Raw genomic sequence first — 13,070 nt, forward strand, 5'->3', positions numbered from 1 at the left:
GCAGAGTGGAGACAAGAACCCAGCCAGTTTGTGCTTTAGCCTCTATGCTAATGACAGGCTGACAGCTTCCAATTATTTACTTGACTGAAGAAGACTATGTCACATAGCCCCATGGAAATTAAGGACAGAAAATGACAGGTTTTCTACTAGTCACTCACTCTTTGCCAGACCTGAGCCCTGCTCCCATACTATCCACTACCCCATGAATCAATACAGCCACTCAAGGGGTAAAGAGCATTTTCCCTTTTAACAAAGTATAAAACTGATGTTCAGAGAAGTTCACTAACTTGTCTCCAATTCCAAAATTAATAAGTTCAGGAGGGAATATAGAAGAAATATAAAAATTAAACAGAGAAGTGTCTAAATTCCTGCACACCTCCCTCAGGTGGGTGGCTCCCAGGCCCACTCCTCCCCATCCCAGTGGCCTTCCTGAGGTCCAAGTGGACCCCTGACTCATGCCAATCCTTGTTCCCCAGACACTGAGCTCCCTGACCAAAGGCCTGGGAGAGGTGTGGGGAACCTCCGACCCCTGGCTGGAATGGCCAGAGGGGAGAGAATTATTTTCAAAAGGCAGAAGCCTCATTTACAGCCTGATGCCAAGTTCTCTAGATTCGAGATTTCATGTCAGAACTGGGATTGCATTTTTGTAAGGGAACAGTAAGAGACCACCATTACCAGGAAGGCCCATGTCTGCTAGGGTTAAACAGGCCTGTGCAGTTTCACAGGTTACTACCTTGTTTTTATAAGAAAATGCATTCCAAGTTCCGAAACAGAGCCTTGCTAGGAAAGGCTGACGGCCCCCAGTTTGTGATTGGGGTCCGCCCAGCACGCCCATTTAGTACATGGAATCCAGTTGATGAGAGGCCGTGCATGTCCCCCAAACCACATGTAGTCATATCCTACACTAGCAAGTCTCCTCTGCAGCTGCCGTCAGTTTTTTCTTATTCTCCCCAGCTTTAGACCATCGGTTATTAAAGATTTCACGGCGCTTTTTGTTCTGTGGGAGGCCCACAACCTGGCTGGTTTAGGTGGGTTTGACCTGAAAACCTTATGGAGGGAAGGCCTTCCCTTCATCCCAATGTCACCTCCCGGCTCCACAGAAACAGCCCTTTGATGTGAGGCTGTGAGACTCTACCCTGGCTCTGGCACCTACTGCCACGCTGCGTGACCTCGGCCAAATGATTATACTCTCTGGGGCTTGGTGTCCTCAGCTATTAAATGAGAGAGAGATATGAATGGATGGTTTCTACATTTCTAAACTCCCTCTTCAGGTTGCAATAGAAAGGCATTGCTCTGAGTTATCCAGCCCCGACTCTGGTTCAAACAGAACATGTAGCAAGCATTAAATGAGGTAAAACATCTATTACATACATTTAATATACATCTTTGCATAGAAAGCACTTGGAGCAATACCTGACACAGAAAAACTGCTTGCTAATGTTAGCTGTTGTTATTATAACCAGTGTCCTCATGACGACTCCACTAGGTACATACTATTATTACTCCCATTTGACAGGTGAGGAAACCGAGGGTAGGGTTTAAGTCGTCTGGCCAAAGTGACACAGTTTATAAGCGACAAAGCCAAAATTGGAACCCAGGTCTTCAAGCATTTTTAATCACTCAGCTGAACTTTAAAAAAAAGAAGAAGAAGGAAGGCCATTTGGCTCAGGGCTGAAAGGCTTTCGTGAAATAACACTTGTTAATCAGCGTACTATATGTGTAAGGGACCTTCAAATACATAACTTCTTTAATCCTCATCCAACTCAAACTAGGTGGAACTATGTCTTTATATTTTTAGCTATGCTCCTTACATGATAAGTGCTCAAAAGATGTTGATTAGTGTTTCATTGGCTAATTTCAAGCAATATTGGATATTATAAAACACCTGTCCATCTCCCTCAGAATTCACTATAACTCATTTGATTTTAGATGTAACATTGCTTATCAAACACTTGCAAGTGTTGGTGAGAAGTGACCCCATCTTAGCTAAGAAAAAGTGTGACTCTAGGTACCCACCAACCACCAAAAAGATCCTAAATCTATGAAAGACAGAGGAGGGCCCAGACAAGCCAGAGTCATCCATTTGTAAGGTACATGTGGCCCTTTCCCTGTTTTACAGCATATCCGAGGGCTCGGGAGCATTATGTGGACTCTCACCACGGGCTCAGGCGTAGCTAGCGAGTGCAGGGCTAGACTCCAAGTACAGGATGGTTAAGGAACAGGCCTGTCCCGGGCCTCCTGCAAGGGCAGCATTGAGGGCAGCCTCACACAAGTCCAAGGTCAATGTACACAGGCTGGGGGAGGAACAGTAGCTACCAGCCACAGCTGGGGTGAGTCGGTGGTGTTATGGGCTGAATTTTAACCCCCTAAAATCATGCAAGCACTAACCCCTAGCACCTCGGAATGTGACTGTATTTAGAGACAAAGTCTTTAAAGAAGTAATAAAGATTACATGAGGTCCTATGGGTAGGTCCCAATCCAATCTGAGTGATGTCCTCGTGAGAAAACTGGGGCTCAGGAAGGGACAGCAGGGATATGTGCACAAAAATAAATGGCCTGTGAAGACCCAGGAAGACAACCTCCACCTGGAAGCCAAGAGGGAGGCCTCGGGAAAACCAAACCTGCTCATCCCTTGATCTTGGACTTCCAGCCCCCAGAGCTATGGCAAAATCAATTTCTGTGGTCTAAGCTACCCAGTCTGAAGAATCTGTCATGGCGCCCCTAGCAGACTAACACAGTGGATGGCGCTGAGAAGTAAAAAGATGCTGTGTGAGAAAAATCAGGTCAGTACCGGGAAAATCTGAGCTGAAGATCAGCAAACTATGCACAAGCAGGGGATAGCTTCAGGGTAGATCCAAGATGATGGATGAAAAATGCAGAGACCAACAGTAGGAAAGAGGAAAGGGGACAGTCCATCAATGTTTTTCTAGCATTTTCTGTACTGGGCATGGAAGACATACAAAAATCAGGAAAAGTCCTGTCTCGCCAAATCTCACAGGCCAGTGAAGAAGCAAAAAGCTTAAACACACAGAAAGTATCAGAGGAAGGCAATAAAACAAAACATGCCGTAAGAAAATAACGCAAAGATGCCTTAAGGTCCTGTATGATTCAGTGCTGAGATCTGCAGGAACCGGCTGAGGGGGAGGCTGTTTGTTTTGAGCAGGCTTGGGGCCCAGATGAAATGAGAGTGGGGTCAGTAGAATCCTACAGAGTGGGGAGGAGAAGGGACATGAGGTAAATGACTTGGAAAAGCAAAATGAAGGCAATCTAGAGGAAGGGCATGCCAGGCAGTGTGTTGATGGTGCTGCCTTTGAATTGCCACCATTTCCTGCAGAGATAAAGTGAGTTAAATCAGAGCCAAGCTGACTGAACCAGGTCAGAAATATTGATGCTACTCCTCACGCTGTATGGCATAAACATCAAAAATATGGAAGAATAACAGGACTACATCATGTGGCAAAGCTATACATACCACACTGCAGGCGTCAGCTGTCAAAAGCAAGTCCACATGAGAAGCCAGAAGATTAGAAAAACTAAGATGGAGGCCACTTTCTGCCCATTTGGTGAGAACAGTGAAGAGGAAATTCAAGACACACTGAGTCAGAGGACCCCTGCCCCATTTCATCCCACACCCGTGTTAGGTCCCCCTCCAACAGAGGGACTGAGGGGAAAAAGCAAACAGCAGAAGAAAGAGAAACAAACATCTAGGAAGATCCCAAAATCGAACAACCTGCTCCTGCTGACTTAAACATATTGCGTAAGAATTTCAGGTATAGTCAGTTGAGCTGCCTTGGCAGCAGCATCATATCAACACAGAAGCAATAATTTCTTATCAAGCAAAAAAAATGAAGCATTTCTGTTATGCAAATCAAACATATTGTTCCTCTCTCATTTTTTTTCCCCAGCTATATCCTCTTTTATGGCCACTGAAGGAGGATGCAGTCAGGAAAAACAATGAACAGAAATCTGACTATGAAGACATTTCCTTTCTACTGCGTGGCTGGAGTGAGCAAGGGAAGCCAAATTCTCACAGTTCATCAACTTTCTATTCAGGTAAACAATCTCACTTTATTTTTGAATTACTTTATGGGAGGAGATTCTTTCCAAATGTATTATTTCTTACTGCAGAATATGGAAGCAACAGCACTAAACTCTTAAATTAGGATGAAGAATAGCACAGGTGTATTTCATGTTTGAGTCTGTATTCGCATGCCTAGTTTTCCTAAATTAAGTCTTACTTAGAATCCAGACCTTTCTTCTCTTTTTTTCTTTTCTTACTATCTGAAATATCATGGCAAAATTCTGATGTAAAAAAGAAAAAAAAACTTTCATGCAACAAAAGAACAGTAGCAAGTAGCAATAACAGAAATTAGGCTTCCCATGAGTGAGGCATTGAAAAAGATATTCACTATGGAAAAATAGTTGGGTTTTGTGCCTTACATCCTTAAAATGTTTATAATAGATTATAATCTTACAACTTGAAATAATCACTGCAATTAACACCAAATTATCTTAATTTCAACAGCTGACACAATCACTGAAATAGTTCACAAACTGGTGAAATTGCCAAATCTAAGCCCAGGCCAATAGCCAAGACGGAAGTTCAATTTTCCAAAAAGCCCAAGAAATTCTGAAAAGTAGCCTCATAAAACAGGTTTTTCTGAGGTTCAGACAGAAATTCAAGTTACATGGCATGACTGACAAACCCATAACCACCTTACACAGAGTTAACAGCATTTCCACCATTTGAATTACCAAGACTTTAAAAAAGCACATGTAATACAACACCTGAAGGGAAATTACTGGGAGATGTTAAGAGTAAGTAAATGCTGCCCGGCTTATAAATAAGTCATATATATATATATATGTAAAGAGAGAGAGACTTTATATGTATATAGACTTTATACACACACACACACACACACACATCTATATATGGGAACAGAAACATATACACAAAAGAGGGAAATAGCTTTTGTTTAAACCAGCAATAATGAAGTTGAATCATATAATAGGAAAAGTCTATGTACATAGACCAGATGGACAGCATAGCCAAAAGGAATATGACTTCTGAATTGATCAACATCAAATATGGAGTTCAAAAGGTATTTACCCTTTAAATGTTTATTCCAAAGAATTATTAGGCCATGCCATGGGAAATTTCAGTTCATTACAGCAACATACACACAAAAGAGTCTTAGTCAATAATTTAAATAAAAATGTTTAAATGACAGGGTGTGCTAAGTTGTGACCTAATATCAAACACCCACCAAAAATCAAATCAGATGTTTCAGTGACTGGCAAACTCTCCAGGAGAGTCATTTCAGTGATGAAGGTCAAACCTTGGGCTGTTCCTTTATAAACTGGCACAGATCAAAAATTCCCAGAGGTTCCCTGGCCTATAATTGTATGCTATTATTCTAGAAGCATGATTAGTATGTTCTTGCCTTTTCAAGAAAGCAGCCTGTAATGCAGACAATGAGAATATCATGTAGGTTTGCAGAGACTGTTTTTGCCATATACCACAGACACATAGAAGAGCACAGTTAGAAGTGATTCAGAACCACTAGAGATATTGTCTCTGTTATTCAAAAGTTAGAATTTATCTACACCTTAATAGGAAAAAAATAATAATAGTAATAGGAAAGAAAACGATACGAATCGTAGTTGATGAATGGAGGAGTATTTAGAATACATATAATAAACAAAGGCATTTATCTGATCGTAACTACCACAAAAAGCAACACGTATCTTTAAAAAAAACTACCAAATTTAATTCAATAGCAGAACGATAATTCAAAACTAGCTGTAATAAAAGAACATATATTTTAAGGAAACACATGATTTCAAAAATTTTATTCTAGTTATAGTGAAACGTATCAATGGATTATGAAACAAGGTAAGTTGTTGAAAATGACTAGACTTTATCAAGTCTTCTCTGAATTCCAGTGACTAAAGAGAGCTAACATCTTAAGGTCTCCATCGCTACAGGACGGGAGTAGGGTGGTAGAAGTCAGTCTTCAGGAGATAAACCCACCCACAAATCTCAGAGAAGATCCTTTGAATCTGTACAGACATTTGAGAGAGCCTGCTCACACAGAGCTAGGGTGTTATTCCCACAGGCTCACCAATCTCAGGCTTCAGCCATTTCCAGAGTCCTCAATTAAAGGGTCATAAGAGCCCTGTAGTCTTTACTCCATTGTGAGGTAGGAGAATATGACCAGAAGGACAGGCTTAAATGTCCTCTCTGTTTCTTTTATTCGCAGAATCTTAGACTGTCAGTTTCTTTTGTTTGTGACAGTCTCGCTCTGTCGCCCAGGCTGGAGTGCCTTGGCATGATCCCGGCTCACCGCAACCTCCACCTCCCAGGTTCATGCCATTCTCATGCCTCAGCCTCCGGGGTAACTGGGATTATAGGTACAAGCCACCACACCCCACTACTTTTTTTTTTTTTTTTTGTAGACACAGGGCTTCCCTATGTTGGCCAAGCTGGTCTTGAACTCCTGGCCTCAGGTGATCCACCCATGTTAGCCTCCCAAAGTGCTGGGAGTGAGTACAGGCATGAGTGACCACACCCGGCAAACTATCAGGTTCTTACTCCACATCTTGGAACCATCCTTCCGATCACAGAATATTCACAGGTACTTCTATGTAAATCCTAGCCATCCCACAGAACCTGATCCAAATCCTGCCTTTGCTATCAAAGTCTTTCCTAAGCAGCCTCATAAATACGACCTTTTCCTCTGAATTCTACACACAGTGTCCATCACTGCTACCTGCCTTGGGCCTCAGCAGCTTCCTGGACGTCTTGTCTTATACTTGGCATCTCCTACAGAACTCTGCCCTCACGCATAAATGGGTATTTTTAATGGTGCACTTCTATGTTCTTCCCTGGGTAACCTCTTCGTTTCCCATATAGTCTTTTTGTTGTTGTTGTTTTAAGACAGGGTCTCACTTTGTCACTCAGGCTGGAGTGCAGTGGCGCAGTCATGGCTCTCACTGTAGCCTCAACCTACAGGCTTCCCACCTCAGCCTTCCATATAGCTGGAACCATAGGCATGCACCCCAACACTCGGCTAATTTTTTATTTATTTGAGATGGAGTCTCCCTCTGTCACCCAGGCTGGTGTGCAGTGGTGCGACCTCAGCTCACTGTAACCTCGGCCTCCCGGATTCAAGTGATTCTCTTGCCTCAGCCTCCTGAATAGCTGGGACTACAGGTGCCCGCCACCACGCCCGGCTAATTTTTGGATTTTTAGTAGAGACAGGCTTTCACCATGTTGGTCAGGCTGGTCTCAAACTCCTGACCTCAAGTGATCCACCCCCTCAGTCTCCCAAAGTGCTGGGATTACAGGTGTGAGCCATTGCGCCCAGCCTAATTTTTAATTTTTTGTAGAGACAGGGTCTGGTCTCAAATTCCCAGGGTCAAGTGGTCCTTCCATCTATGCCTCCCAATGTGCTGGGATTACAGGTGTGAGCCACAGCACCTGGCCCAGTCTTTCCTGCTTAGAGCCAACTCAAAAAGATACTGACAATGAAACATTCCACCCTCTCCTTAACAAGACTAACTTTCAACAAGTGTTCTGCCTGTCAAGTCTAAGGGCTTCTGTTTTTATTTCCTAGAACCTCCTGCAATCAGCCTGAGGCAGACACTTTCTTTTCTTTCTCCTCTTTTCAATTCACTTCTAATGGTAGAAATACCTCTTTGAACTTTTTCATCCAAAATGACACTATTTAATAAATCAGCACCAAAAACGTTTGCTTTACTCATAGGCAAATATGTGTACTTCTTTCTCTTTGGCCCAAATTTATGCTTCAGATTATATATATTACTAGTCATCATTTATGCTGTTGCCACAAGCCACCTCAAGTCAATACAAAGCAGTCTGTGTATTTATAAAACAAAGACATTATATCCTAAAATTCATCCTGCTTATCCTGCTAAATCGATTTCTTCATGTATTTCGCCATTCTCCAACTAGAATGAACTCCGTAAGAAGGGATACGGGGATTCTCTTTTGGTCACCACTGTGTCCCCAGTGCCTAGATCAGTGGCCAGCACCTAGTGGGGCTCAGCACATTCTGGTGGAATCAATGCTGGTTGAATGAATTTCCAGAAAGCCTTCCAGATTCTACCTCTCAACTCCTTCCCTCTGCTTGATGAGAATATGGTCAAGAACATGAATTAATGTGAGGCTGTCAGAGTTCCAATCACTGGTTGGCCATCTCGGTAGAGGTATAATCTTCAGCACATTGCCTGACTTGTCTCTGTCTCAATCTTCCCATGTGTGAATGAGGGTATGACTGGGCTTCCAGTGGGGACTGAGTGAGATCATGCAGATAATGCATACTGAAGCACATCCAGTACTGAGGGTGGCTCTTCTGTTCTGCCCCTCTTGGTCAGGGACATCTGTGTCACTAAGCCTGCGTGGATCAGTCTTTCTTTCCCCGTTTCATCTGTTAAAAGACTAGACTCTGACAACAAATCTTATTTTGATTCAAATATAAGTAAATTACTAGACTCAAAATGAGAGCCTGAATTTTTTCCTATCAATAAAGTATACGCACTTGAGTGACAGCTTAGACGTCTATTCTATGTTTATTTGTTTACATCTTGGTTTTCAACTCTGTTCGGACAGGCTACATTGCCCAGGAGTGCAGTTCTGCACAGGTGGCTGCCAGAAGCCTGGTTTTTTACAAGGCGTAAACCAAATGGCCTGTGTTATATAACAAAACAGTGAGAAAAAGCTTGCTCTACCACTGCCTGTCTTAGAAAATGTATGGGAAAAAAAAAAAAAAAATGCACTTTGCCCCTTAGGCCTTTAAGGATCTTCCTATGCCATTCTGATTTTAAGAGACATTCTTAAACTAAATATGAGTCAAGGAGAAACCACTATCTTTATTATATATGTTACTACTAAAACTTTCAACTCTACTAGAACTCTGACATGTAGGGTGTATCAACGCTGTGCACACTGGAGGTAACTTTAACTCTTTATTTTGCTTTTTGGTCTTTCAAATGTGAAACCATGCTCAGTTAAATATATCTTTAGAACAAAGAATACATGTGGTTTACACCTAGCTTTTGCCCTGAGGCAATGACATTTTGCAGAAGCAAATATTTAACACATTTGGGTATTCTAATTTCATGTAAAGTAACTAGCTACAATGAATACTTTTCTGATGGGGTTGGCTTCAGTTTCTACAAACATAGGTTATATCCCTCCACTCCTCTTCCCCCAAATAATATTGTATTTTTGGATGAGGAATTGACATAAAGCCTCTGAATTTTAACCAGTTAGATTCTCCTGAGCATAAAGCATGGGCAAGTGAGCTCATAATTAAAAACCTGCAAAACTCACAACTTAAGCTTGCCATAAACAAGCCAAAGGGAGAAAGAGAACACTTCTCAGCATCCACTTCACATGGCGAGGTGTTAGCTAAAAGATGTGGTGCTTGCTTTCAAAAGCACTGGTCTCAAAGAAATGCCAACACAGCAGACACATCAAGTTCACCTAACTTTGTAAATAATCCTTAGCATAACTGAAGTAGAACTATGAGGCCCCTTACGAAACTGCACAAACATATTATTATTGGTCATGCCAGCTCTGTTTTCTGCAGCTATATCCAACCATTGCACAGTTAGCTCATGCTACATTCTATGGCAGAAGGGAAGTAAAATTTAATATATTTTTTTAAGTTAATGGTTCAGGCAATTCTTGGAATAACTTCCACTTAAGAAGTTGTAAGTAAGAGGTCTTACTGAAAGAGACTCCCCAGCTGTTGACAGCTCAACTTTGGAAATTCCCTCTTTTTTGCCCGTTCCTGATTATCCCTAAATCCAAATTATAAAGTTTAATGACCCTGGAGAGCCATCTTTGCCTCCAGTGAACTCAGAATTCTATCTAAATATTCATTAAGGATCTAGATAAATGTTTATTGAAATAAAGGGAGGAAAAGACACTGGAAAACCTAGCCTCCAAAAGCCCACTGCCTGCTCCCTTGCCCACTGCAAGATTACACTGGGTGCTCCTTTGCTGAGGGACAACCCATCCAAGACCCAGGAGGTCTAACCCTGGGTCCATGAGGCGATGACAGCCAAGAGGTCTGGGCAGCGACTCCAAAAGGAGCACCCACTGCCCAGGGAAAAGTTGGGCGCTTGCTATGACACAAACCCTCCCCCAGGGAGCTGAACCGGAGGGTCAGAAACCAAGTCAGTACTGTACAGACCCTAAGGTCCCAAACCCATTCCACCACCCTCCTTCCTGTTTATAGATCCTGCTCCTGGAACTCCAACTACCAAAAAGAAAGCAGACGTTTTAGAAGTATGTAACACATGACGTAACTTGAAAAACTTATGCTGCTTCTTGGCGCGAGTTACAACTTGCCGGGCTCACACAGGAAAACAGGCTCACGTTAATTACTTTGCTTTTAATATGCCATGCAGTCCTTTCCCTGGGCCCCCGCAAAGGTTGGGTAACTGAGAACCAGCTGGCCTCGGTGGTAGGACCCGAACTGTGTGGGCGGTGAGCAAAAGGCACGCAAGGAAGGGAGGCGATCGCTTCCGAAGCGGCAGCCGATTCGGACTCACTACAAGCCCGGCGGCTCTTTTCCCGCACAGGCGCAGGAAGAGGAAGCCTGGGCACCTCGCGGGCGGCACCGAATTGCCCGATCGCTCGGCGACGTCGCGGAGGGGGCTCGCGGCACTGCGCCGATGCCCCTGGCTCGGCCGAGGGCGTGCCACCTTTGTCTGGGTTTCCCCACCAGGACGGGCGACGCCTCGATGCAAAGACAGCTCGAACTGGTTGGAGGCGCAGACGCCGCTGTCCGCGCTCGAGTTCCCAGCCCCTTCGCGGGGCCCAGGAAGCCGACGCGGCCGCCTGAAACCTCCCACTTCCACGGCGCGCACGCGGCGCGCCTGCAGGTCCGAGCCCCGCTGGTATTTCCCCAGCGCAGCAGCCACTGGGTGGGGAGCCCGAGCCCCCGCGCTCACCGGCGCAGAGGCCCGGCGCACCCCTACCCTCCAGGCACTGCACCGCCGAGCGAGGCGGGGCCCCCGTGCCCTCTCCAGGGCCCGCTTCTTCCGTGCCCACCCGAGTCCCTTCTTCGGGAGACGACCGGCCGATGGACCGCCCCCGCCCCCCCGCCCTCCCAGCAAGACCAGATCTCCGACTGGTGACCGCATTAGGGAACGCACGACAGACATCCAGACAGCCACCCACACCCCTGCCCGCCCCTCGGCCCTCTCACCTGCTTGCACCGTGTCCGAGAGGTCGTGCCCGGGGGCTGCGGTCCGGGGAAATTCCTTCAATTTCCTGGCGCTCAGGTTCAGCCCCCCGGAGTTGGCCGCCTCCTCAAGCGCGCGCTCCAGACCCCGGTTCAAGGGCAGGTTGAAGCTCCCGCTGCCGCCGCCGCCAGCACCCGCCCCGCCGCTGGCGCCGCTTCCTCCGTGGTGCTGGTGCTGGTGGTGGGGGTGGGGGTGGTGGGGATGATGAAGTGGGTGCAGAGTAGCTACCGAGAGAGCCGGGATGAAAGGTTGGGGTTCGCTTCCCGGCGTCGCCATCTTCTCCCGGGCCCCCCCACCCCGCCCCGCCGCTCCTGCGGGGGGGGTCACAGCGTTCCCCGCGAGGGGAAAACGGCAGCTCGGGCTGAGTGCCGCAGTGCTTCACCGAAAGGCGCTGGAAGGAGAGGAGGAGGGTGTGGGCAGGCGCGTAGAACGGGGGGCGGGCAGGGAGGCGGCCGTGGCAGCTCGGTCTTGAAGGTTTCCTGTCCCCGGGAAGCTAAGGACTGCGGCGGCGGCGGCGGCGGCGGCGGCGGCGGCGGCGGCGGCGGTTGCGCGCATGTGTCTCCTCCCGCCCCTGCGCCCTCCTCCCGGCGGCTCTGCCCTCCTCCGCCGTCTGCTCTCTCCTCCTCCTTCCCCCGCGCAGTCTATCCCGCCCGAGCCTTCCTCCGCGCCTATTCCGCCGGCCCCCGCCGCCCTGCCGCGATCCGCCCCGCAATCGGGGCACACGGCGGGGCTGGACGCCTGCTGGGGGCAACTCAGATAGGCGCCCAACCTCTCTCGGGACGTCCTTTTGCCGCCCAGGAGGCTTTAGGGGCAGGAGGTTGCGGGGGTGGGGGGCTGAGAACACGGATACAACGGCGGGAGGCAATGAATGGGATTTGAAGTACATTGAGGTCTGGGGAAGGAGAGGGCTCTCTCAGTTCTGCGAGTTATTCTGGCTGTTCAACCCAGAGATCCCCAAGAGGCAGTTTTCACTATGGGGTCACCCAGCAGATGCCCCCTGGCATTTGGACGCTTACAATGAACCAGGTGCTGGTTTAGGTAGTCTACGTAAATTATCTTATTAATCCAGGGACCCCAGGAGTGCAAAAATTGTCTCCCTCAGTCTACAGAGGAAGTTAAGAAACGTATCTAAGTTCACCCCTGCAGTTAGAGGGGCGCTAGATTCGAACTAGTGACCCTCAGAATCTAGGGCTGACCTCCTTGACAGTGTACCCTCGGGCCAGACGCCAGCGCCAAGGGACGAATACGCGTGGGGCAGAGTGCTGGGCGGCAGAAGAAAGCTACAGACATAGGGAGGAAAAACTCAAAATGAGGGCAGTTTTTATGGGAGACGGAAGACATTGTCATAGGAGAAAATGAGTGGCTGTGCCCCCGAATTGGGCGGTGCCAGGAGAGGTTAGAAAGCCAGTGACCCCAACCAGCAAATCGGCTAGTCGAGTCTGAGCTGAAAGAACCATCAAAGTGTGTTTGTGCCCTTCTTCTTGCCCCTGTGGGGAATGGAAACTATCATATCCGCTTGCAAGCGAATTCACATTCTGCCATCAGCCACCCAGCGGCACCCAGGCCAATGCTGGCACGCCAGGGGCGACAGAGAACATCTGACACCCTAAGGGCAAGACCAGCTGGAAGGTTAATAAAGTACCACTTCTTTCCTGAAGTTAAAGGTTCGTGTCCAACTCTCCAGGGCCTTTATTTTTGCTCTCTTCGTAAAGCTTGACTGTCCCCTATGAGCGACTTGGCTTGGGGAAAATGAGTTTGCGGGACTCAAGCACGAAAGCAGTGCA

General features: G+C 46.7%; 1 protein-coding gene across 7 annotated transcripts in view; it reads right to left on the bottom strand.

Annotated features, from left to right (window-relative positions):
* LRCH1 (leucine rich repeats and calponin homology domain containing 1) overlaps nt 1-11,818 on the bottom strand; it is a 210,684-nt gene extending 198,866 nt beyond the window's left edge. For 4 of the 7 annotated variants that reach the window (XM_032294688.1, XM_032294691.1, XM_032294687.1 and 1 more), the window contains exon 1: nt 11,250-11,817. In XM_032294688.1, the coding sequence (XP_032150579.1) occupies nt 11,250-11,562 (313 nt within the window). In that variant the 5' untranslated portion in view covers nt 11,563-11,817. Of the gene's footprint in view, nt 1-11,249 lie in introns of all 7 variants that reach the window. The other 3 variants (XM_032294692.1, XM_032294693.1, XM_032294686.1) reach the window with 3 other exon arrangements.
* Nucleotides 11,819-13,070: the final 1,252 nt, after the last annotated feature.

The sequence above is a fragment of the Sapajus apella genome, unplaced genomic scaffold, assembly GCF_009761245.1.
Source record: "Sapajus apella isolate SASKATOON/1434 unplaced genomic scaffold, GSC_monkey_1.0 scaffold32, whole genome shotgun sequence".
NCBI lineage: Eukaryota > Metazoa > Chordata > Mammalia > Primates > Cebidae > Sapajus > Sapajus apella.